We start from the raw sequence: 25,000 nt of genomic DNA on the forward strand, positions 1-25,000 counted from the left end.
TACAAATGTGTGAGTGAAATGTTTGGTTTCCTCCATGTTTGTAGCTAGTGATACTCTGTGCAGATAATGAGTTATATAGTGACACTGCCTGCTATTCTATAATCACCATGTCATAAGACATCATGTCATGGTCATGTATCCATCTGCTTTAGGTTTTTTACTCTGTTTTATTCTATTCCTTTCTGCTTCTTGTTTTCAGGCAGCTGCAGGAGCTGCAGCGTCAGAAGGAGCTGGATCGTGAGCGGCTCGAAAGAGAGCGTCAGGAACGTGAGAGGCTCGAACTAGAGCGTCAGGAACGTGCGAGGCTGGAACGGGAGCGTCAGGAGCGCGATAGAGAGAGGCTGGAGCGTGAACGTTTCGAGCACGAACGTCAGGAACGTGAGCGATTGGAACGAGAGCTGCTGGAGCGCGAGCATCAGGAGCGTGAGCGTCAGGAACGGGAGCGCTTGGAGAGAGAGCGTGCAGAGCAGGAGCGTCTGGAGAGGTTGGAGCGCGAGCGGCAGGAGCAGATAGAGAGTGAGCGCGCTGAGAGTGAGCGGCTGGAGCGCGAGCGTGCTGACCGGGAAAGGCAGGAGAGGGAGCACCGGGAGCAGGTCGACAGAGAGGATGCCGATAGAGGACGACGCGTCTCCAACACCGGTGAGCTGCTCTGACCTCGTCTTTTTACAGAGTCCACAACAGCTGCAGTGTTTTCTTCATACACTCGCATCATGGGGGGGTGTGAGGTCTATAAGGGCAGAGATATTCTTTGTACAGTTGTAGGCATTGTTCTACCTCGTCCTCTGAATACATTACATTTCTGCTTTTACAAGCTGCTTTTTCTTGCCCCTGTTTTCATATAAACTGCTTAATGGAGCTACTAAAGTGGATAAGTGGTCTGCTGTATTTTAGTTATGTCAAAGATTTTCTTTACTGTAGGGATTTAGCTTTGCTAGTGAATTGGGTTTAACCACACTGGGTGCTCGGCTCATCCTCCTCTCCTACACTGTGACTAAAGAACCATCGCATGTAAGAGGACTCCATCAGTTTGATCAGAAGTGACGTTGTGGGTTGTGGTAAATGCAACGTCTGCTAAAGTTTAGATAAAATATTGCCCAATGTTGTAATCCATGATAAAAGGTTAAGGCTGTATATAATAATTAAATATTGACACAGGCTGATGGTGTCATGGTGACTTGTTATAAGTAGTTCATTTAATCAGCAATGAAGTGTAAATATATATATATATATACAGATTCTTCGGATTTCGTTGGTCCAATTGATTAAGGATTCAGAAGGAAGGGAATAACATGTAAACCTTGATTTCTGAAATAAGGATAATATGGAAAATCTGGATAGTAATTAAAGTTTCTCCAACTTCTAACAGCTGGGGGGTGGAAGGGGTTTGTGTGTGATTAATTGCCTGCCTACAATCTATAAAGGTTTGGACTGGTTGTATTCCTGGTGTACATCTAATATTGCAACTTGTATGTTCTTCCAGAAATGAGATAAATTACATCTCAACGTGTAGTACAACATTGTAGAGCTGATAGGAAATGTTTTTTTTCACCAGAGGGTTTCACCAGTGTCTAACACCTCTCTTGTAAAGTTGATGAACATCAGCTTTGTACTGCATCCTTGTCAAGCTAAATCTTCCTCAAGCTAGCACAAGAGTGACTGCAGAAATCTGGAGAGCCAATCACTCCACTATGGAGTCAAGCGAAGCCTTGTTTCAGTCCACAGTGTACATGGTCTGGGAGATTAGAAGGATTTCCACCAATCTGGTTCACATAATGCAGAGATAGAGCGTGCAGACATAGTACACAGTGCCATAAGTGAACCTTGGAAGTCCACCTTGCGTGTCTGGGATGCTCTTGGGGTCTGTGGCCAGAGAAGCCCTAAAGGGGAGAGAACAAGGAGACTGGGCAATGTGTTCCTATGTAAAAATAATTCTACAGCTGAGAGGACATATTTGGTCCCTTAAAGGTCCTTTTAACTGCTAAAACTGTCAGCTATTGTCCAGTTGCAGCTGCACAGCTAAATATAGCTATATATATATACACTGAGATTTCATCTTGGGAGAGGATTGTGTTGCTGGAGATGCAAAGCCTTTCTCAAGAAAGGGGTATGCCAAGGAATGGTTCCCCATCAGAGAGACATCTCCCTCACTGGTTTCAGGTCAGAGCGGTGTCATGGGTGGTGTATCAACCTGCTAGAACTGAGGGAGCTCTGACTAACCCTCGTGGCCTTCCTGCCTGTATTGCGGAGACACCAGAATCCAGGTCATGATCCTTTTGGGTTAGTCAGGTGCATAAATTAGCCCGAGATCAGAAAGGCTCGGTTGTACATGAAAGTGGCCACACTGATGTCTAGAATCACTGAGATCAGTTTACCTAACGGGTCAATGGGGCAACAGATGCACTTCTGAGGAAGGGCATATGCCCATGTGGGGTAGCAGATCTGGGAGCAAATCTTCCAGTAGCAGGTGGACCTCTTCGAATCCCAGCCAGACTGCCTGCACATGTGACTTTAGCCAACTTGATGATTGCATACCAGTCAAGGAAATTATTCTGAGCTCAAGCCCATAGCATGTAGGCTATGTATGTTATAATGTGAGAACTGGTCCAAACATGTTGTGCACCATGTAGAATGGACTAGGTGTGCTACACAAACTGTATGTGGCAGCAATTTTGTCTCACCACATCATAGCAGATACCATTACACACTAGAAGGCTAGTACCAGCTTTTTTATTTATTTATTTTTTTTAAAGTAAGCTCTCCTGGTGGTTAAAAAGTGGCTTACACCAGTTGTCTGTGACATTCAGGACCAGTGCCGTCCCTATGGGCCACAGATACTAGGTTTAATGCAAATGGTGTGTGTGTGTGTGTGTGTGTGTGTGTGTGTGTGTGTGTGTGTGTGTGTGTGTGTGTGTGTGTGTGTGTGTGTGTGTGTGTGTATATATGTATGTTTGAGCATTACAGGGTCTCCACTTCAACACCACCCCTAGTGCTGATCTGGTGTTCACAGAACCACAGCTAATGTTATGGTGGCAGCTATTGTTCCTTATGAATATGACCCATGTTTAAAAAATGAGTGAAGAAATAAAATAATTGTCCCCCTCCCCACCCCCCGCCCAAAATGGGAAAAAAAAAAAAAATCTCACTCTCTATTGTGAAAATATATGTATGTATACCTAAATAATTGTGTAAGTAGAAAAAAAACGCAAAAACTGCATTTAGAAACAGTTGAGTCCCCCCCTCCCCTTCCTCACAGTGGTTTGACCCACTGCCTGCTTTCCCAGTACATCTCACCTACTCTGCACACACGAGTCAGGTGTGTAACTGCGGCTTATTATTTTATTATTATAATTATATTCTATAAATATATAATTATCTTATTATTTTATTCACTTTAAATAAAGCGATTCTCTTTAATGTAGTTGATGCAGATTCATTCATAAATATTTGCGGCAAAAAGGCTGAATTACCGACGTCATTTTCCATGAATCTGCTGTATTAGACTAAATCTGACTTATCTAGTTAACGTTAGCTTGTTTACAATAGCTGGTTGCACAGTGCACTGTAACCTTTAACCCTGTTTTAATTCCTAGTTTTTATTATTGTGATTATTTTTATGATGTTTTACTTTCTTTGAAGAAAAACTTTGAAAATAAGCATAATGACGCGTCTCCATGCTACAATAATAATCTTTATAAGTACAATTAGACTATTTGTGTCCCCTCTTCAAAAATTGCTCATGAGAAATTTAATATTTATTGTCCCCCCTACTGTTAAATGAAATTTACGCCCATGGAGATGAGAGTATTTAGGAACATCGGAGCGAGTCATTGGCGCAGGAGAATGTGGCACTTCAGTCAAGAGCATTGCCACATACTCTTCGCCCGATCTCTGTATTTTAGTCTTCAGGCTACTGGATATTTTTCTTTTTGAGATGATTGGCTGGCAATACTTGTAGCTTAGTACTTTAGGATGAATTTTAAACATTTAAGGGTTGTTGATGGCCAGTTCCATATTTTCCGAATTTTTAGGTTCGTTATTCAGGTTTCCATGTGCCATTTGTTCTACTGAGAGATTTTGCAAACAAATATATATATAAAAAGTTTTTTGTTTTTTTTTTAATAAGAAGTTGCCGTAGTTGGCATGGAGTGAATGGTTAACCAACATGTGTTGATTAGCTTGACTAATCTAAAATGAGGTGGGCTTTTAGGAGTTAGTCCAGTCATCACTTTTGGTACTGGCTCCTGAAAGTACCGAACGAGAGAAGATGTATCTCTCACCTACTTGACTGGCCGTGTGTGCACAGACTGTGATCCATCTTTTAAAGTCATTAATGATTTCATCTAACAGATTGTACTAATTTAACTTGTCCTAGAAATGAGTAAAATAATTATGAAGATGTAGGTCTGTCTGTGCTGGTTTTCCTGCTTCATTTGCTCCCTTTCTCTCTCCTTTCTTTTTTCTTCCTTTCCTTTCTCTGTCTTGTTTCTCTCTGCACGGCTTCCGTTCCTGGTCTGTACAGCCTTTGAAAGTACCCTTCACACCCCTCCACCTCCAGACTGCAACAAGAGCTCTGCCTCTTCTTCACCTGTATCCCCTTCCACTCCCAACTACCCTCCTCCTCCTTCTTCTTCTTCACCCTCTGTAGTCCCACCTCCCACCCCACCCTTGCGCCATTCTGCCTCTCGTTTTGCCACTTCTAAAGGCTCTGCCTTTCACCCAGTCCTACCTCATTATGCCACCGTCCCCAGGCGGCATCCCGTTCAACCTACCCCCACGGCTCTGCCTCCTGCCCCAGCTTCCAAAACAGTGGTCTGCCAGCCCACCAATTTCACACCCTTACCTCCATCGCCTCCAGTCATGATCAGCAGCCCCCCTGGCAAAGCCACCGGCCCTCGGCCAGTCATTGCTGTTCCAGCCTCCAGCCCTCTTTTCTCCTCTTCACCCACAGCGCCCAATGGGCATTCAGTCACCACTCAATACCATGCTGCTTCGCCAGTCTTGGGCCAGTCCTTTCCATCACCCCCAACACCACCTCTGCCTCCTCAATCCTTGCCCCATTTCCCCACCCCCATGACTCCTTTTGTGTCCTGTCCATCCATCCATCCTCCTGTTGTCCCCTCTCCTTCTACAGCCTGCCCTGCCAATGCTGATTGCTCTGTAAACTCGGTGCTGGGAGACTCCTCTGCTCCAGAGCCGGGTAAGGCCTCTTCTCTCTGTCTCTCTGCCTCCACTAACCTACTAAACCAAGAAGGAGGTTCCAAGAAGTATCCGCGCTTAAGTGTGAAGTTTCCATTGCAGCTGTAATCTGGTGCTTTGTAGGATGACAATTGTTATCTTGGTAGCTTGACTTGTATCACCTCCCCCTCCATTTGTGAAAACCACCCACCCGGTCATTCTGGATACCTTTGTGTGTGAATTAGCATGGCATGTTTTTTTTTTCTTCTCTTCTATACAGTAAGTGTTGTCAGTCTCTAACACATTCGAATAGTCTCAGGAGCCATCGGTAAAGTTTGGTTTGTCCGTATGTTTAGTTGTGTTATTATTTGTGGTCATCATGAATCTCATTTGTCAGGCATAGTTAATAAGCCCTTTACCAGTGTTTGGTACAGTAAACTTACAAAATATATAGAATTGGACACGACTAAATACTATTTTGTTCGAGATTTCTCATGTTTTGTGTTCGAGTTTTAAATAGCGGGTATCGAAGACGCAGCAAGTACGTGTAGCTACGTCGTCGTCCTGCTCTAAAGTGATATTCCTGTCATCCGTGTTTATGGATTATTTATTTTCTTTCTTGTAGAAAGTTAATGATATTTTTTTTGTAGTTAATTATAACTTGTATATAGATACGCATTCAGAATCGAGCTTCATACTAATGTGTAACTCGGATGCTTGCATGTTCAATGATTTGTCCTTAGACTTCACTCCTAGCAGGTTCATGTTTAAAGCACAAGAGTTAACCATCGACATGAAGGACATGATTACGAGCAGTAATTAATTTTATGCCGTGAAAAAATGTTTTCCGTCTACATTAAGATGTCATCATGACGATTTGATTATTTAGAAGGTGATTGTGTTTACATTTCATCAACACGTATTGAAGTCATCTGTCCTTCCCGTGTATTATGTACCGAATCAGTCTTTTGTTCATAAAGTGCACCTCCGGTCATGTTGCACCACACTCATTCATTTTGTGTTAGCACTTGTATACAGTATCTACCATGACAATGAAACTGTCACTGACTGTATACAGAAGTACATGGTCGTAGTGCTGCACTGCTCCGATACCCTACATGTTTAATATTCTACCCATCCTGTCACACGTACGTCAACATGAGGGCTGGTTAATTGGCTGATTTGTAGGATGAGGTGGATTGGAGCTGGAGACAAACCTCATCACAGGGATACGGGGAACATTAGACAAGTGATTTAGGAATATTTAGAAGATGTGCAGATGAAGTAGATGTATAACTATAAATCTTCCTTCATTGATCTGATCACTCTCTCTTTCTTTTCTCTCCTCCCTCCACAGATACAGTGCAGACTGGCCTCCCTCTGCCTCCTCCACCCCCTCTTCCACCCGGCTCCACTGTGACCCCAACTTCTGCTGGAGCGCCTCCCCCTCCCGGTCCCCCACCACCTCCCCCTCTCCCCACCACACTTACTCCCACAGGTCTGCCTCCTCCCCCAGGACCACCACCTCCTCCCTCTGGCCAGGTCGTGCCTCCTGCTCCACCTCCACCTCCAGCACCACCTCTGCCCTCTGGTCTTTTTACTCCCTCACCCACCGGAGATGACAACAAGCCCTTCTCTGGCCTGGCAGCTGCCCTTGCAGGCGCCAAGTTACGGAAAGTGTCACGGGTAATATATATGAATCGCATAAATAAATGAAATAAATAAATCCTGCCGATACAATAGCCCTCACTCTGGGAATAGTAGATTTTTTTTAGACCAGTTTCACTGTCCATCTGGTTATCCGAGTCACTTTATTGTCTCTGTGTGTATCATGGCGCTACTAATCACTTTTCATCTATTAGCTCCATTCTGCAGATCTTCTCCAACCTAGTACTTAGCCCTCGGCGTATGAGTTGTGTTTCACTCTGCTCTGAAAGATCTGATGATCTGAACTCGGATACAAAGCACCGTGTGTGCAGTTCAGAAAACTCACATGCTTCTGATTTCCTGTTGCAGAGTGAAGAGCCAAGTATTGCAGCTGCTGGCGGTGTGGTGACTCCCAGCGCTGCCAAGCCCGAGGCTGCCCGAGGAAATGGTCCACTGCCTGGAGGAGGAGGACTCATGGAGGAGATGAGTGCCCTACTGGCCAGGAGGTACCAACACTCTCCAGCCCATAGTGGCATTTAAAGTGTGAGCAGAGTGAACGTGTTAGTTGAACACGTGCAGCGACTTGTGTGCATCTTTCTTCATCAGCGGACAATAGAGAACAAGGGGAAATTAATGTACAGGCAATGTAGCTATATGTCTGAGGAACAGTATATAAAACACTATTGGTTTGTTTTCATGTGGATGTAGTGATGTAGTGATGCAAAAATCACGTCTGTTCATCACATGACCACTCTGCTCAGAGCTTTAGCTTCTTGGCTAATAAAGCTGTCCTCAATCAAAGCCTCTGCGCTTCTCCATCTAGCCGAATGTCATATAGCTACAGTACGTTGCGCTCTGAAACGAGCCCAGCTATTGTTGTGCGCTATACTTTTATATTAACACGATCGTGAACATCACTTTAAAATGGTGAGTGAGAAAACAAGCTCTTGCAGCTTTGTTTTTAGGAAGTAACAGTAAAATCTACAGAGATGTCTACACTGAACTACACCGGGTCACAATTAAAGCTAATTTAATAATCCGCTAATTAAATAAATCTTTTCTTATTCTTTTCCTCGTAACACAGAAGACGAATCACGGAGAAAGGAGCGTCACCGGAGCCTGATCAGAAAACGGTGAGTCCGGAGAAGTGCAAACTGCACAGCAAACATTTTACTATCGAGAGGATTTCCCTGCTGTCTGATACCAAAGTGGACACCAGGTTTCATCCGTGCTGTAACTGTATTATTGTGCATATGGGCGTTATTACTATCCTTCCATTATCAGCTTTTTCTACTTCATCCAACAGGAAGAAATCGAAGCAACCGTTACTCCGAAACTGTCAGCCTGTAGCACACCAGGTGAGAAGCCCAACGGTGTTCACTCACTTCCCAGAACAGGACGCATGCAGCTGCCAGTCAGAACAGACGCCTGATGTTTTCTATCAACAAAAAAGGGGAAAAAACCTCCTGCTACTCACAAACAGGAAAAAAGCTCTTAAATAACTGCATGTCATTAATCTAACTTATCAGTCTTTGTATTGGTGGTGAAATTTGTTTCTTTTTCTTTTTTTTCCCTTTTTTTTTTAAAATATATTATTATTTCATTATTTTACATTTGCCTATGCCCATTACAGACATGCCCAGAAAGCCGTGGGAAAGGACAAACACCATAAATGGTAGCAAATCACCAGTTATTGGAAGGTATGAACCCAAGCACAAAGCATGTCACCGTGACCTAGTTCTCCATGCTCTCTCTCTCTCTCTCTCTCTCTCTCTCTGTCTCTCTCTCTCTCTGTCTCTCTGTGAGGGTTTTCATGTTCGTTCCCACACATCATTTTGCACTGTGAGTTTATAAAGCAGCTCAGGTGTGTCGCTCCTCACACGAAACACTGACTGCATCTGCTTTGTCTTGTGCTTCCACAAGGCCGCATGACAGAACCCGGGCTCGGGTGGAGTTAAAATGGCCGTACTAAAATGGTGTTGTCACGTATAACGCGCACGTCCGTCTCCGCACACGCACGGTACCGTTAAACCTCGATGAACAGAAGAGTCGAGATATCGAGTCAGTGTGACTTATAGCAAACTCGGGTATGGCTATGTAATTGTAATCCAGATCTTTCTCTCAGAAACGACGATGCTCAAAAACAAATGATACGTTCGTATTTAAAGTGACGTAGCGTTTACTATCGATTCCGACGGTCAGTGTTGTGCTCTGTACAGCTTACAACAGTAATGTAGACACAACAACTTACGATCAGAGAACCAGGGAACAGTTTATTGTTGATCAGAGAGAATAACAGTAATGGCTCGTCTCATCTCCAATAAAAAGTGTCATCATAAAAGGTATTTAACAAGAATGGATACCAGCATCAGGATAATAAACGGATCATCTTGTTGTTTTATTTTTTTGTTTTGTTTTTGCTTTACTTTCCCTTAGTTTTCTTAATACTTCTTGTTTCCAGCTTTCCCCAGTCAGTGATGTACGCACACGGATGTTCTGTTTGTGTATTGCAGATGTCATTATTCATAACCGTTTCTTGTGCAGCAGGAAACTTAAAAAGGGGCAATTTGCTATAAATCGGTTTATTGATTCATCTCCATGCCCTGAAACACTGTACACAGTGTCTCACTCCCACGCTTCTGACCAGCTAGTCTTTTTACTCTCGCAGACGGGATGCTCCATGGAGAAATCAGATGAGTACTGAAAAGTACAGTGATTCCATAAACAGGTATAAGAGTCTGGAGAGTTTGCGAGCTCTTTTATTGTTTTTAGTCTTTGTTGTGCTACAAGTGTTGTCAGCAGGTCGAGGGATGGATCTGCAAGTGGCTCACTTTACTCTCAGGCACACAGAGCTGCTAGTTTGGCCAACAAAGTAATCACCACCGCGTGTTGTCCCAGCACACGTCCGGCTCGTGTCGGTGCTGTTAAAACAAGTCAGGCTTCTGTAAGCGTCATTACGTTCATAGTTAATTGCATTAGCGTTTCCATTTAACAAAAATCTACATCTTGTCCTAGAGTTTAAGGCAGAGTAATGAGACACGGTGCAACAGTGTCGAAGTGGCTTTGTACAGAGAGGCTGTGCCAACTCTCCCAGCAGGCCGGGCAGATAAGGACACATGCCCTGACACTTGTGCACATGGGCGTTTCCGTTTTCTGTCTCTCAATAATATGCAATGGTGATCTGAGAGAAAAGTCATTCTCAACATCCAAACAAACATTAGCTTTGTCTTACAATTTAAACAGGCATCGTGAAAGTAAGTGAACCCTTACTGTACTTTTGCCTGTATTCGTTTCTTATTTGAAATGTTAGGGCTGGATTATGTGGCTGGGATTCAGTCCTCCACTGCTCCCAGGATTTATTTATATTCTTGTTAGCTGAACAGATCTCGTGGCATTTTGTCTCTACACTTGGGTGATTACCTTGTTGGCATTGTGTGTGTCAGGGTGTGTGGGGGTTGCGGTGTGGGGGTGTGTGTGTGTGTTGGGGTGTGTGCATGCAGCAGTACTGCAGCTTGGAGTGCTTTCACAATTCTAAACTCGTTGACGTCGATGTAATCTTCAGCCGGTGTTGGGATGCAACTGCTTATGTGGTCAACATGTGAACCCTATTTATATTATACTGGCCTTTCCATACATAAATATACTGAAGTCCATAGATTTTGATCAGATTTCGAATTGAAACCCTTTTTTTTAAATGATAGATTTGGGAGATTCTGTTTGACATGAACTCACAATTCAAGTCAATTCTTCCATTTATCAGTTTTTTTTTTGTAACAGTTTATTTTAACCAGTCAAATCTTTTATTATAAATTTTTTAAACAATAATGTTTGTCTAAGCATAGCTTCTGAATTTGTACTCGTTTATCCGTTTATTTGTAACGCGTGATTAAATGTGTGTGATGCTGAAATACACTGTAAAAAAATCTAGATATATTTTAGTTTTATTCCATTCATTTAGCCATGACTTTTGTGCAGTGAAGTGCACTCGAGATGAGACCCGGTTCAGCATGTAGGTCAGAGCCATTAACTCTTCCCTCTGACGTGCACTATACACCATATAGCTCATGATGTAATGTAAACAGATGTAGACACATGTCTCTCAGCGGTATGACGGAGGTGTAGTTGATTGTATTGACTGTACTCTGCTTGCATGCCTGGTTCTGCATGTCCTGCCTGCAATCTCAGCCTCAGCAGTGTGTTGCGTTTTCTCTGTTGTAGAAACGTGCTTAAACACGTGGCACTATTAACATGCTGCCACTTCTCGGCTACTATTGTATGTAAGTTTCTGTGGATCAACGGTGATCCCCATCCTGTTTGTTCCTCAGGCCGAGGTCTACGCCCACTCCTACTGGATCCCTAAGTGCCAATGGAGTGCCATCGGAAACTCTGGACTACGACAGATTGAAACAGGTCAGTAATCAGGCATGAAATGGCTTACGGTTATTATGTGTTTTAAGTTCCAGAATTTTGACTGATTGTAAGAAAAAAATGTCAATTGTAAAATTGTGAAATATCGATTTTGAACATTTCAGGACATTCTGGATGAGATGAGGAAGGAACTGTCAAAGCTGAAAGAAGAACTTATTGACGGTAATACTGTGTTCGTGTGTGTGTGTGTGTTCGTGTTTGTTCCTGTGTGTGTGTGTTTGCGTGCGTGTGTTTATACAGGCAGTAGTTTTCCACTCGAGCCCTGAGTCTAAGGTTGCTAACAATAAATTTACCCAAACAGGAAGACAACATGTCCGAATCTTATTAAACAGTTAATGGAATATCTTAAATAATTCAGACTATGCATCACTTCCAGCTTCCTGCTACACTTCAGCATCAGGTCGGTGGCAGATTGTGACCTCAGGTGTCTAAGACAGCTGCCCTACACCGACATGGTGCACTTGTGTAGCGGATGCTGGTGAAGTGTAACGAATGCCGACGACTTTTCCACAAAGACGAACTTCACACTTTTTCTCCATGTTTTCTGTGTTCCAGCGATCAGGGAGGAGTTGGGCAAGTCCAACTCTGCGTAAGAGACCATGACTCCCCAACTGTTTCCCAACCATGGTCCATCACAAGGCCAGCTTCAGTTCTGACACTTTCTAAAAATGCAGTGGTAACGGACATTTTACAAAAGCATTTTAAACTCGTGGTGATCACAATAACCATGTTAATTCTGAAGGAGCGTTTGAGCGCGATGCCTTTTTAGGGCTACAAATACCGAGAAGAGATGCCATAGGTGTGATTTTCAGGCTGTAGAACTTCCCTCCGTGTTCCAGCTAGCGGATGGGACGCAGCCGTTATTAGCGAAGTGACTGTCAATATGCAAAAGATTACTCTATCATAGAAAGATGAGCAATCACTCTGAGGAGGGGGAAAAACGACACAACCTATTACTGAACTCTATACTGTATTAATCACTGAAGAGTGACTGTATTTTCCAGCAGGTGTGAAGTTCATTATTTGGCACATTTGCTTAGCAAAGGGCAGTCATGTTTGGTCAGAAGTAGTGTGAAGTAGAGCTTAGCTTAGCTTGCTTAGCACCACCGAGGGAAAACTTGGAGTCAGGCCAAACAAGCAGACGAATGAACCAGGTGTAGTTTCTTGCTGCAGGACTTCGTAAAAAGCTCGTCTTCCTGATATCGTTATAATCCCAGTATGTCATTTAAAGGCAAACTAGATATTCTTCAATTCGTTTTAATTCTGTCTGTTCTAATATATTCCATGGCCATATGAAGTAGCTTAGCCATGCAATCTTGGCATAGTCAGCATCAGTTTTAGTAATTTCCCAGGTACTTGCGGAGACAAACGCTCCAAAGTCTGTCTCCTATAAACCACTGTACGACTTAATCACCTTCGTCTTGTATGTGGAGGAAAATGGTTTGGAATAATCGGGCGAGTCGATGCCTCTCTACTGTAATTCATTGTAGCTTTTTACCAAATCCTTTCAGTCTCTAAATGATGGGTGAATGCCAATATCAACAAGACCGCATCTGTAGATAGTGCTAATCAAATCTAGCATCTTTTTTTTTTTTTTTTTTTTAATAATGTTTCTTGGTCCACTGCAGGCTCTTCTGTTATTTCTTTTGATTTTTAGTGCATGTCTTGTTCTGAATGCTATGGGAAATCTTGCTGCCACGAAACTGAAATCGTTTCTTGTTTTTCAATTTATAAGCAATAAGTGTAGCACTGACACTCGGTTTTCCTCCCTATGCGCATTTCTTTATTTTCTGTAATCATCTCTAACCACAGTTGGTGAGCGAGTGAGCGCGTGAGTGTTTTTAAACTGCACACCAGTTTTTGTCTAATAAACTGTAAAACGTGGACGACCTGTTTATAGCTACGGTTAATTCACACAGGTAAACTGCTATCCTCAAGAGTCCCTCGGACTTTTGTTTTTATTTCTAAATGCTGGTTCTGACGGGCTTTTAATTCATGGTATCGTTTCTTTTCGAATTTCAAGACTCTGGTTAGTCTAAAAGCTCTATGTACAATCAGAGGTGGAAAATGAATCAACAGTATAAGACTAATGTGACTGGAGCCTGATCATGTTTTTTTTGGTTATTTCTTTGAGTTTGTAAACGTATTATTTTAATTCTTTCACACAGAGTAGCACATTTTGTCATGATTATTGCTATAGGCGTACGGTCCCTCTTACCACCCCCAACCCCCATTCGTTTTCCATTCCTGGTCATTCGACATCATCTATTAAGGAATCAGAAAGTTTGTACAGAGACAGCATTGATTGCACTTTAATAACCTGTAAGATCAAATAATTCTCGATACTGCTGATGATGTCATCACCCCGTGTGTGGCAGTCCCACCAAAGTTCAACACTAACAAATCTCCTGAACACCACACTGTCCCGAGCAGCCTTTTGTTTTCTGGAAGGCTGTGGACGAGAACCGTTTGCAATCGAGATTGATTTCATACATGGATAAATCTGTTTGTGATCTTCATGGTTTGTGCCTTGTTCTGAAGTCGCATTTAATATGTCAGATATTTTTTAAAAACAACTAGTAATAATTATACGGCTAATCATAACTTCATTCACGTTTTTCACCCTGCTTCAGTACAATATAAAAGGGAGATTTTACTTTTTTTTTTTTTTTTGAAAAATGTGCATTTATTCTTTATGCCATTTTTATTGTTGCAGTAAGGTTTGTGTTAGAAGTGGTTTATACAGAAAGTTTCGAAATGTCTGAGAATGTAAGGTTTGTTGCGGTGGGAGTCATTTAAATAACGATGAATGGTCGACTGGGTTTTCTTTTTAAAAAATAAATAAATACATTTTTTTTAAAAAAAAGCCGACTTCTCCATCGTCAGGAGCGGCTGAGAACCACGTCGACTTTTCAGGCGTGTGGTGGATTAGATCTGTTTGAATGTCCACAAAATGCATTTTATTGGTTTCTTTTTTTTCTATTTTCTCATTCTCCTTGTACCATATTGTTCTCATATTAATTAGACATTTCTTACATGCATTTGTTTGTTTAAGCAAATGAAATAAAAATTGCAATACAGCTGCTGTTTTGTGTGAATTTACTATTCAAGTATTGGATACTAAAATAAAATGAAACTTTTAGGCAACATGGAAAGGCCTGTTTTTTAAAGGGTAAAGAAAGGAATGATCGTGTGAGCATCAGAATTGGACCATGGAGCTATGGCAGTTTTCTTTTACATCATGTGGACAGCCAGGTCTGTGTGTGTCGATGTCCTGGTGAAGAGCTGACACCAGGATGCACTATGGGAAAAAGGCGAGGCTGCAGAGTCAGTGTGACGCTCTGGGTAATGTTCTGCTGGAAAACCTCGGGTCCTGCATTCATGTGGATGTTACTGTGACACGATCCACCTACATAAACACTGCTACAGATCAAGTTCACTCCTTCATGGTAATTGTGTTTACTAATACTCTTTAAGCAGGATGATGTGTCCTGACACACTGCAAACATTGTTTAGGAAATGGATTAAAGAACATGACAAGGTGCTGATTTGGCCTCTAAATCATTTAGGTCTTAATCTGATCAAGTATCTTCTGGACAAACACATACAGTATGATCCACGGAGGTACTGCTAACTAACTAACAGACACCGAGGTCTTTTGGAGTCTGTGTGTCAACCAGTCTGAGATGTTTTGGAGGCACAAATGGAACCAACAATATTAGGCATGTGATTTTAATGTTATGGCTGCTCTGTGTATATTAAGCTTTGCAGTTGAAGTTACTATTGAACTAATAATGCATGCACTATGTGGATAACGTAGATAATTGATTAGTGCTGTGAGTGAGAAAGATGGAAAGGAACATATAGGGAATGAGGGACTGTTTACCTTCCTGTCCTGTGATGAAGTATTATAATCCTGATAGGAGATATTTTTGGAGTGAACGTTATTAATTCAGAATATCTTTCGGAAGAATAGTGTGAATCCATACTGCTCTCTGAATGAGAAGCTGTCAGATTTGAGCACATCCTGGGTGCCTTTCTTATGACGGTATGATGAAACATGGCTATTGCTCGCTGCACACTTCCGCAGAAGAAATTCATACACATCTGCTGTTGCGTTACATCACTGCACAGATCATTTGCTGCCACTTTTCTTGTGGTGACGGTTCAGTTGCAGTAAACAGGAAAGAGGTTGGACTAAACTGCAGAGCATTTACAGAGCTCACAGCTACATTTCAACCAATGTCCTTCTTAAACTCATTTCTGTCAGCACCAATGAGGCAGAACATGTAATGTGATCTAATGCTATTTTGAGTGTAACTGCATATGGCAAGGAGGCATTATAAGGACCTGGGGATGGATATGATCTGGGTTAAATTAAACATCATGGTAAAGTTCACTTCAGGTCAGATGATTAGTGAAGGTGAAACTTCAGAGAGGAAGTCATAGTTTGTAGATGGCTGTGTAGAGTCAAGCCACATTGTACAATAAAGTACCACAGGATATAGCATTAAATATTAGAGTATCTGTGTGAAAATGTGGACACAGACACACAGGTAGATTGTAAAGGAAATTTCTATTCAAATCAAATTAACCTGCAATGTCATGATTACAGTATACTGTAAATACAGTACATATGGAAATGACCAACTCCTATCTCAAAGCCTAGGGTTGTCTTTTAGACAGCGTGTAAAAAGTGTAAAGATCTTGTAAACGGCGTGAGAGAGAGTGAGAGTGAGAGAAAGCTCCTCTTTCTTCTACACGCATCAACACTCAACATGAGCCTATCCTCCATTTTGTAAACAGACGAACGGAAACTCTAAAGCTGGTTGCTGATTGGATGTCGCTACATGCCAACGCTTTAAAAATCCCAGCTCGTCCAATCACCAAACGTGTCTGTTTTAAAACAGGATTCCTGCAGCCAATCGCTGAGCTTCGCGCCTTCGTAGGCGTTCGGTAGGCGTCGAGTCGTCAGAGAGGGAGGAACAACGTTAGCGCTCGGGACGGATTTTTATTTTAAATATTAATTACATTTTTTGTGGGGGGGAAACTTAAAGGCAGATATCCCGTTTTTAATCCATTCTCTGCTAAGTTTCTACAGAAACAGGTAGGAACGGTTTATGTACGTTATTGTGACGGTTTATGTACGTTATTGTGTGTTCGTTCTGTCAGTGAGAAAACTAAAAAAAAGTTTACACACGGAGAGAATTATGAGTTGCATTTACAGAGAGTGTGTGTGTGTGTGTGTGTGTGTGTGTGTGTGTGTGTGTGTGTGTGTGTGTGCGCGCGTGAATATATTTATCCGAAAATGAAAATAAGCTTTTATAACATATTTAACCAGGATAGTAAATACTGTGTGTTGTTTGTTACTTCTGAAAGTTTGCTAACCGGCTTGTGACAGGAAAACAAGCCTTATGCTAAGCTAATGCTCTGTGTGTGTGACCTGAGAGATAATGATTATTATTATTATTATTATTATTACTATAATTATCTGTTTAAACACGTTGGGTTTTGCTCGTGTGTGTGTGATTGTACTGCAGTACTGATTGTTGTTAAACCTCAGTTAGATGTCTGGGTTTGAATACATGACGTTTTCCCTCCTTCAGACCGATTTGTTAAAGGAGCAGCTGCGCGGTTTGGCGCTTTTCTCTCCTCCGGTATAAACGCCCTTAAAGCTACACGGTGCACCGCGTACAGTATATGTGGCTCACTTTTACTGTAAAATGTAATATAACCATATAATGTGATACTTAAGGAAACGTCATCATTTCTTTATGGCCCTGTAATATAAAGCCCCATCTGTGGGAGCTAGAGTGCAATAAGTACAACACAGAGAAATGTCTATAAGACTTTATTGTGTCCCAGACACCCAGTTTGTGTGTCCGGTTAGTTTTGGTGAACGATAGCAACAATGAGCATGAAAAGAAAGAGAGAATGTTAACAAAGTTGTTGAGGTGAGGATTCAGATTGTCTGTGAATAAACTACACTTTGTTTACAGACATTTTGGCCTCTTAAATGTGACTAAGTCTGAGCTGACTGTAGAAAAACATCTGGGGTTTTTCTTACATACAGTAGTTTAAAGTCATCCCTGTAGCTTTCTGCTGTTTATGTCCATAGAGCAAGGTTATATTTACAGGTCTGATTACAACGCTCTTATGTATCGTGTTCTCCATCACTTAGTTAGTTCTAGCCACATAAAGTGCACCTGTGCAAACAGTTCGAGAAAACAAACAATATGAAACACCACAAGACAATACACAAAAGCAGCGCCGACCAGAGTGCATACTGTATATTCTACAGTACATGGGCAAAAATACAGGAATGAAGACTTAATATATAACCAGCAGATAATATATGAGGTATTACAATGAGTTGTGTGTCCCAGTTCATCAGAAAATGTCTGGATTTTATTTATTTGGTTTTTTTTTAAATGTGTCTGTATGGCATTAAATCCCCCTGTATGGCATCCCCCTGTATTAGTGTAGGGTAACGGAGGCTGGCGAGGATCATCCTGTCAGCACTTCTATGTTGGACACTGCTGACAGCACAGCTTCATTGTCCACAATGTTCAGTGTGCCTGTGCTTTGCTGTATTTTTTATGTTGAGGTGTATATGAAACCTTGAAAGTCTTGGTTAATTGTATGATAGAAAGGTAGGCATATGATTTGACTAAACCAGGAAAACCGGTACAATGCAGACATCTGTTAAAATGCATGATGTTGTGTCTCTTGTAATGTACTGTGCTGTAGGTAGAGATGCCAGTTGTGCGGTTTCAGGTTGGAGAAACTGTGATGGGCCGCTGGCCCGGCAGTAACCTTTACTATGAGGTCAAAGTGTTGAGTTACTCTGTCAAGTCTCAGCTCTACACAGTCATCTACAAAGATGGTACAGAACTGGAGCTGAAGGATGCAGATATCAAGGTATGACTTGTATTGTTGATTTAATTGCACCAGTTTATTTCTCGTATTTTGGTGATGTGTCAAAGGGACTTTTAAACGCTGCGAAGGTTTACATTTAATTAAATTGTTAAATTAAAGGTACTTAACTTTGCTGTAACAATTTTATGCTTTATAGTTTGACACCACTTGTAACTTCACATCCTGTGTTTGCAGAGTGTGACTGGATTTAAGCAGGGTTCTGGCCGCACTCGGTCTCGCTCTCGCTCCCGATCTCCAGCACGCAGTCGCCGAAGTAGATCACGCTCTCCGGCAAGAATATCGCGTCGCTCTACATCCCAAACCACCGAGACACGCAGGGATAAACTTAAAGATATGCTGGAAGTGCGCCTCTCGCCCGTGGTAAGAACGCCCACCTTAGGTGCTCTGAACGTTTCTTGATTTCTTGAAGCAGTGGCCTGTGAAATAAATCTGTAAATAAATAAATAAACTGAGCTAGTCAAAAATTAGAACATTGTAGAAACAATTTCTGTTTAACCCAGCGTGGTAAAAAAAAAAAAAAAAACTACCTTCTCAAGGCATCATTTCATATTTATTTTATATTTATCAGTGCTAATTCCGTTTGCCTTTATTTTTTGTCTTTATTTCTGTCATTATTTCTTTCCTTTCTCCTTCCCATCCTTATTAACTGATTTATCTTGGTTGGAGCCTATCATGGGATCACTAGGAAGGACAATTAACCTTGAATCAAATCATATAAATGGGCCTACTAAGTTCATTTGGCACTATTGTATACTTCAAGAATTTGTTGTTTTGTTTTTGTTTGTTTTTTTGTGAATTTTTCCATTTTTTGTGTTATTTTGTTGCCATACCAATAAAATGTCTTATAACCTTTTTTTTCTTTTGTTTAAACTTACTTATTCATCATTTCTCTGTTTCAGACAATGTCAGTGGTGAACAATAGCAACAATGAGCATGAAAAGAAAGAGGAGAATGACACGGCTAACAAAGTCGTTGAGGTGAGGATTCAGCATGTTTGTGATGGTTGTTTGTCTGTGAATAAACTACACTTTGTTTACAGAAGCTTTGGCCACTTAAATGTGACTAAGTCTGAGCTGACTGTAGAAAAACATCTGGGGTTTTTCTTACATACAGTAGTTTAATGTCATCCCTGTAGCTTTCTGCTGTTTATGTCCATAGAGCAAGGTTATAGTTATAGTTCTGATTACAACGCTCTTATGTATTGTGTTCTCCATCCAGGTTTACAACAATAATAAACAGGGAGACGGCGTGATTGAGTTTAAAAGTTTAGTCTACCTCACATAATATAACCAGCATTTTATGATATATAAATATATCCTATTTATATATATAAATATGATATATTTATTATGCAGTTTATTGAATGTATTTTTTATACTCCGATGACTTGAATTTAGAGCCTCTTATTGACGATCAGTATTTTTGTCTTTACATTATATGATGTAAGTTCAAATCTTATGATTTACATGTTTCTACATAAGGTAAAGGAGGAAATTGAGAACCAGGTAAGTGGCCGCTACAATCTTCGTCGCCGGAAGGACCAGGGTGAAGAACGACCGATAGAGAAAAAGAAGCCAGTTGTGCTACTGGCCACACCACAGCAGACCAGCAAGACTACCGAACTGCAGTTTGGGGGAAGGATCGGTGAGAGACTCCTCACATTTCAGTTTAAGGTTCACACAAGCTTCAATGTATGCGAAAACAGCCAAGGATACACGTTTGAGGGGCTCCTGGCAGACATTAAAATTAAAATAGTATCCACATAACGTGACATGGTAAGATCCTGGGCCACAATCAGCTGGTGATTATAAAGGCTTACCAGATCATTCAGTGATTCCGCATTTGCCGTCTATGTTCCGTTTGGAACTCGATTGTTTTCCTCTTTTTAATGTTTGTTTCAAAATTCAGGTAAGCATTTATTTATACATGCTACAGGTCACTGTTAATTAAGGCCTCAACAACTAATCAGAAAAAATGTGTCAAAGTTTATAACACTATGTTATCTGTTTTTGGGTCACTGTAAAGAAGCACACTGTGTCACTTCATTTAGGTCTCATCTTCAATATAATTTAGGCCTTTAAATTGCTACAGGATTATTTGTACTATGCTTTACACCAGTCTGAAAGCATTTTTAATTAGGTTTTTTCCCCCTATAATTTTCACCTATTTGTAGCAAGATTTATTTATAGGTTATCGTTCTGCTTCAGGTGTATTGTTTTTGCTGCTGCTGCTTCCTGTGGTGGTGCTGGCACTGCTTATTCTCTGTGGCCAGAAGGATTCTGGTCTCCTCAGCTTTCCTCACATGCTTCTTCCACTTGACTCTCTCTGGGACTGGCAGGTTTTTGGCATCACAATCCTTTGGCTGCTCTTCCAGGCTGTCCTCTCCCTGCTCCCTATTGGCAAGGTATTTCCACCTTCAACCACAACAAGACTGGTGTGATGTGGGTCTCAGTCACATGAAAAACAACACAACACACCTCTATCCCAACACCCCCCACCCCCACCCCGATTTCCCTTTTCAGGAGGCTTTGATAGGAATCAGCACTGTGAAAAGAGAGCTAGCAGCGGGATTTGTCCATGGGCTCATGCTTTCATTTATTATCTCCTGTTAGTAACCTTTTAAAAGTGACCCTTTTTTTTTTTTTTTTTTTTTTTTAGCAAACTGGGTTGAAAATAAAATCTCTATATAGAATACTCATGTGGGTCAAACTTGTTTTTCTCATTCCTCAGGTGGTTCATGGGATGCCTCTAAAAAATGGGAAAACACTGAAATACAGGATTAATGGTAGGAATGGTTACTTTAATACTTTATTGTAAGATTTACAGATGAGTGCGTTTGTTTATTTATTCGTTTTTTGCACCTGGGTGTTTTTTCCTCTACACTCTCTGGTCCTGTGTTCTGGTAGGGTTTTACGCGCTCCTCATCAGTGGTATAGCGGTAGGCGCTGGTGTATACAATGAAGTGGACCTTGGCTACATCCACACTCATTTCCTCCAGTTCTACACCTCCGCCCTGCTCATCTCCGTCCTCCTCAGCATCTACCTGTTTGTCCGTTCCCGTTGGGCCTCTGATGATGAGCTTGCTCCAGCTGGAAATACTGGTAATTGTGTTCTGTGAAATATAGTGCTCAGAAGATGATCAGTAAGTAATTTGAACATGTGTTGAAAAATCTTGTTAACATCTTCCTGTTCAGGTTATGTGATGTATGATTTTTTCATGGGACGTGAGCTGAATCCACGAATCAAAGATTTTGATATCAAATTCTTCTGTGAAATGCGTCCCGGACTTATTGGTTGGGTGGGTCCTAAAGTCTAAACTATTATCTTTTAAAATGTATAGTGTTTGCATTTTTATATACTAATTGCACTAAATCCTTTGTGTTATTACTTATTTGTACTCCAATGCAAGTGTTTATTTATTTATTTATTTATTTATTTATTTATTTATTTATTTATTTATTTTACAGCTTGTGTTCAACTTTGCGATGTTACATGCCGAGATGAAACTTCAGAATCTTGACATCCCTTCCTACGCCATGCTGCTTGTGAATGGCTTCCAGATGCTTTGGGTTGTTGATGGCCTTTGGCATGAGGTACAATTAATCTGATACAGTTTACATTATGCCATTACTATGCATCTATTCATTTATCCATCCACGTCCTAAAAAATTTGTCAATTTGAAATGCATTGCTCCTTCATGCTCATCCTGTTCCGTCCTTCACTGTGTATCACCTCCACATGCACACAGCCGGAACAGACACGGAACCGACTACACGTGTCTCAGAGGAAGCGTGTGTTAGACGTCCTCTAGAAATACACACACTATCGCTCACTGATGGACCGATGTACTGATTTGTCTGCATTTCAGGAGAAACTTCTAACCATGATGGATATAGTTGACGATGGCTTTGGGTTCATGTTGGCTTTTGGAGATTTGGCCTGGGTTCCTTTTACTTTCACTTGTCAGTCATACTACCTTGTCCGTCACCCCAGTGACCTGTGTGGGTTTTGGATTGTTGCCACCATCTTACTGAATGGTTAGTTAGTTTCCTTTTCTTAGCAGAATACTTATACAGTCTCAGACCGCATGTTAACAGTTTTATGATTTTTTTTTTTACAGCAATTGGCTACTACATATTCCGGAAAGCCAACTCTCAGAAATTTGCTTTCAGAAGAAATCCAAACGATCCGACCTTGTCTCGTGTGTATATCTTACATTTTTTATTCCTTTGCCAAATTTCTGGTGGGTTATGACGCATGTAAACGACACACCTGTTGCTTATTTGTTTAGATCTGAAAACAATACCAACTGCAACTGGAAAGAGCCTCATTGCTTCTGGTCTGTGGGGTTTTGTCCGTCATCCGAATTACCTCGGAGACATCCTCATGGCACTGGCTTGGTCCCTAACATGTGGTAAGTTGATGGATTTGGATTCCTGCAGCGTGAAAGGCTTTTTAGCTGTTTGCTTATTTTTTAATCTAATCTTTTCCCATCTTTTGTTTCTCTACTCTCAACAGGTTTTAATCACATAATTCCTTATTTTTATCTGATTTACTTGATCATCCTTCTGGTGCATCGGGAGGCACGGGATGAGCATCAGTGTAGGAAGAAATACGGCTTGGCGTGGGAGCAGTATTGCAAAGTGGTGCCTTACCGCATCTTCCCCCGAGTGTACTGACAACACACTCGCATATTTGGGGCATACAAAATTTCCTGTGGAGTATCTGAATGAAAATCTTAATTCTAAGAGTAAAAGAAGAAGAAAGTAAGCGAGCGTATCACAAAGCAACTCGGCAGCTATTTGGATCAGAGAACAAAAAAATGTTTTAAGCTCTCTTATGTATAATAATGTACATACATGTTTTTCTACTCAAGCCATTTCTGCCGTAACCTTCCCCCATATATGAGCTTTTCAACCATTTGTTTTACCTTTTTATTTCTCAGTGTATTCTGCAATACGTTAAGTTTTAATGCTTTTGTATATTATGTTTGATTGGATATTAATTGATGTAATTGTATGTATTCCACTTTTGTCTCTTTTTTTTTTTTTTTTTTTGTATAGTGAAAACAGTTATGTCTCAGGACCAGTGCTTTTTATAAGAAGAAAATTGGATAAATATTTTTTTTTATATATAATTTAAGGCAAATTGTTTTGAAATTAATTTTACATGCTCTGTGTGAAAATGTTCATTTTAGCCTGAATGCTTAAGTTACATATTGCTTATTTTATTTTGTTCTGAAATAGATGATTTATTATTTTCATTTGTTATTTCTTGTAATATATATGATGCATGGCACCAAATATCACACTTATGGTATTATTTGACTGAAATCTACCTTTGCAAACATGTTAGTGTAAGAAGAAACATGAAATGGATCAGTGGTGCTGGTGCTTGGTGGTACTGTTGGTGAATTAGGCTGATGAGAGTTTAATGTCGTGTATAATGTCTTGGCACAAATCTTTTAAAATGTAAGAAATAATTTGCACAGAAGGAAGTGTTTATTAGGTAACTTTTTACTTCTTAAAACGGGTTGAACAAAAGACTGGGAGCTTCTGTCCTGTGTAGCAAATCAGTATTTCTTAACCGGGCAGATTATCCAGCATGTACACTGCAGTACTTATCATTTGTGTACATTTAGAACCTTTCATGTTTTCCTGATGTTTACTGGTTTGTTTTGCTTGGTATTTTAACCTATTATTGCTGATGAAAAGAAATTCAGTGTTCCTGTACTAAACTAAACTAAACTAAACTATTAGCAGCAAGTTACCCAGTCGTCTCAGGGTGAGTCAGTTTTCGGATGCTGTGAGACGACTGCCGATTTGTGAAATGTTCTGTTTGGCTTTAATTGGATGACCATCGGAGCACACAGGGATGTTTTATAGACCATAAAAACAAAAACAAAAAAAAGCAAATGCTGCCTATAAGGCAGGATGTTCATTGTATGTTTTGCCAAAAATAAAGTATTTTGTGTAGCCTACTTGTATATTATTTATTTATTTAAAGTTAAACAACAGCAATCAGATTCAAGCCACACATTATTTTATATTCAGGTAGGCTCATGAGTTCTGTGTCTGTTTGCCTTTATAAATGGACTCCATAGAAGGAAACTTCATCAAGTCCACTCTTAAAATGAGTTTAGGGTTGTTTTTTTATGGTTAGTGTCCATGTGCTGTTCTGAAGACATGATTATGATGAAGTAAATTGTTGTGCATTATGCGTTCATGTGTCTCAATATATTGGCATGACAAAAACGACAATATGTTCTATATTTCAATATCTGCTGTTTTGCCACAAAAAAAACATCCAGAAGTAAATATCTGAAATTTTGGTCTGTTGTCTCAGGTGCAATAATTTCTTGCAAATTCTACAACTCTACTTTTACAGATATTTGCAAATAGATTTACAAGAAATACAAGATTTTCTAAAGTCTAAAAGCTGTGCTGGCAGCAAGATGGCAGTAGTGAGCTGAGGTTGACTTTATTAGAGAATCTAGGATATAACAGTGATGCACTCAGGAGAACCTCCATTATTTTTTTTTAATGTAGTACGACATAATCCACATAAAAAAGAGGCTGCTGATATCACAGTAAATATTACCTCTATACTGTATTACACGTTCCTTTATCCACTGACTAAACCCCACTGAACACCTTTGGGAAGAACTGGAACACTGACTGTACCCCAGGACACGTTGTAGATGGTATAGATGGTTTAACAGCACATGACCTTTAAATAAGGACCCCGGTCGACATCCTATTAGAGCCAGCACTCATTACTGCCTTTTGCCAGGGTTTGATAATTGGATCA

At 40.7% G+C, this 25,000-nt stretch overlaps 2 protein-coding genes across 11 annotated transcripts in view; both read left to right on the forward strand.

The window, feature by feature from the left end:
* enah (ENAH actin regulator) overlaps positions 1 to 14,330 on the forward strand; it is a 97,143-nt gene extending 82,813 nt beyond the window's left edge. For 6 of the 10 annotated variants that reach the window (XM_047801345.1, XM_047801346.1, XM_047801344.1 and 3 more), the window contains 11 exons: positions 200 to 639; positions 4,520 to 5,197; positions 6,533 to 6,861; positions 7,192 to 7,328; positions 7,907 to 7,955; positions 8,129 to 8,180; positions 8,456 to 8,522; positions 9,491 to 9,550; positions 11,148 to 11,232; positions 11,355 to 11,412; positions 11,806 to 14,330. In XM_047801345.1, coding sequence (XP_047657301.1) covers positions 200 to 639; positions 4,520 to 5,197; positions 6,533 to 6,861; positions 7,192 to 7,328; positions 7,907 to 7,955; positions 8,129 to 8,180; positions 8,456 to 8,522; positions 9,491 to 9,550; positions 11,148 to 11,232; positions 11,355 to 11,412; positions 11,806 to 11,843 — 1,993 coding nt within the window. In that variant the 3' untranslated portion in view covers positions 11,844 to 14,330. The remainder of the gene's footprint in view (positions 1 to 199; positions 640 to 4,519; positions 5,198 to 6,532; positions 6,862 to 7,191; positions 7,329 to 7,906; positions 7,956 to 8,128; positions 8,181 to 8,455; positions 8,523 to 9,490; positions 9,551 to 11,147; positions 11,233 to 11,354; positions 11,413 to 11,805) is intronic. The other 4 variants (XM_047801343.1, XM_047801350.1, XM_047801348.1 and 1 more) reach the window with 3 other exon arrangements.
* Positions 14,331 to 16,195: 1,865 nt separating this feature from the next.
* lbr (lamin B receptor) lies at positions 16,196 to 24,170 on the forward strand. Its single transcript, XM_027153754.2, has 14 exons — positions 16,196 to 16,357; positions 18,001 to 18,171; positions 18,364 to 18,549; positions 19,089 to 19,166; positions 19,671 to 19,833; positions 20,397 to 20,593; positions 20,920 to 20,974; positions 21,096 to 21,290; positions 21,384 to 21,487; positions 21,657 to 21,782; positions 22,059 to 22,227; positions 22,311 to 22,391; positions 22,482 to 22,604; positions 22,709 to 24,170. Exons 2-14 carry the CDS (start codon positions 18,007 to 18,009, stop codon positions 22,867 to 22,869), a joined length of 1,803 nt encoding a protein of 600 aa, XP_027009555.2. The 5' UTR covers positions 16,196 to 16,357; positions 18,001 to 18,006; the 3' UTR covers positions 22,870 to 24,170.
* Positions 24,171 to 25,000: the final 830 nt, after the last annotated feature.

This window comes from Tachysurus fulvidraco, chromosome 16, assembly GCF_022655615.1.
Source record: "Tachysurus fulvidraco isolate hzauxx_2018 chromosome 16, HZAU_PFXX_2.0, whole genome shotgun sequence".
NCBI classification, from domain to species: domain Eukaryota; kingdom Metazoa; phylum Chordata; class Actinopteri; order Siluriformes; family Bagridae; genus Tachysurus; species Tachysurus fulvidraco.

Coding starts and splice junctions, on each gene's coding strand:
- lbr (XM_027153754.2), top strand. CDS start 18,007: ATGCCAGTTGTGCGGTTTCAGGTTGGAGAAACTGTGATGGGCCGCTGG. Junction 21,488..21,656: donor GTCCCGGACTTATTGGTTGG/GTGGGTCCTAAA, acceptor TTTATTTTACAG/CTTGTGTTCAACTTTGCGAT. Junction 22,392..22,481: donor AAACGATCCGACCTTGTCTC/GTGTGTATATCT, acceptor TTATTTGTTTAG/ATCTGAAAACAATACCAACT.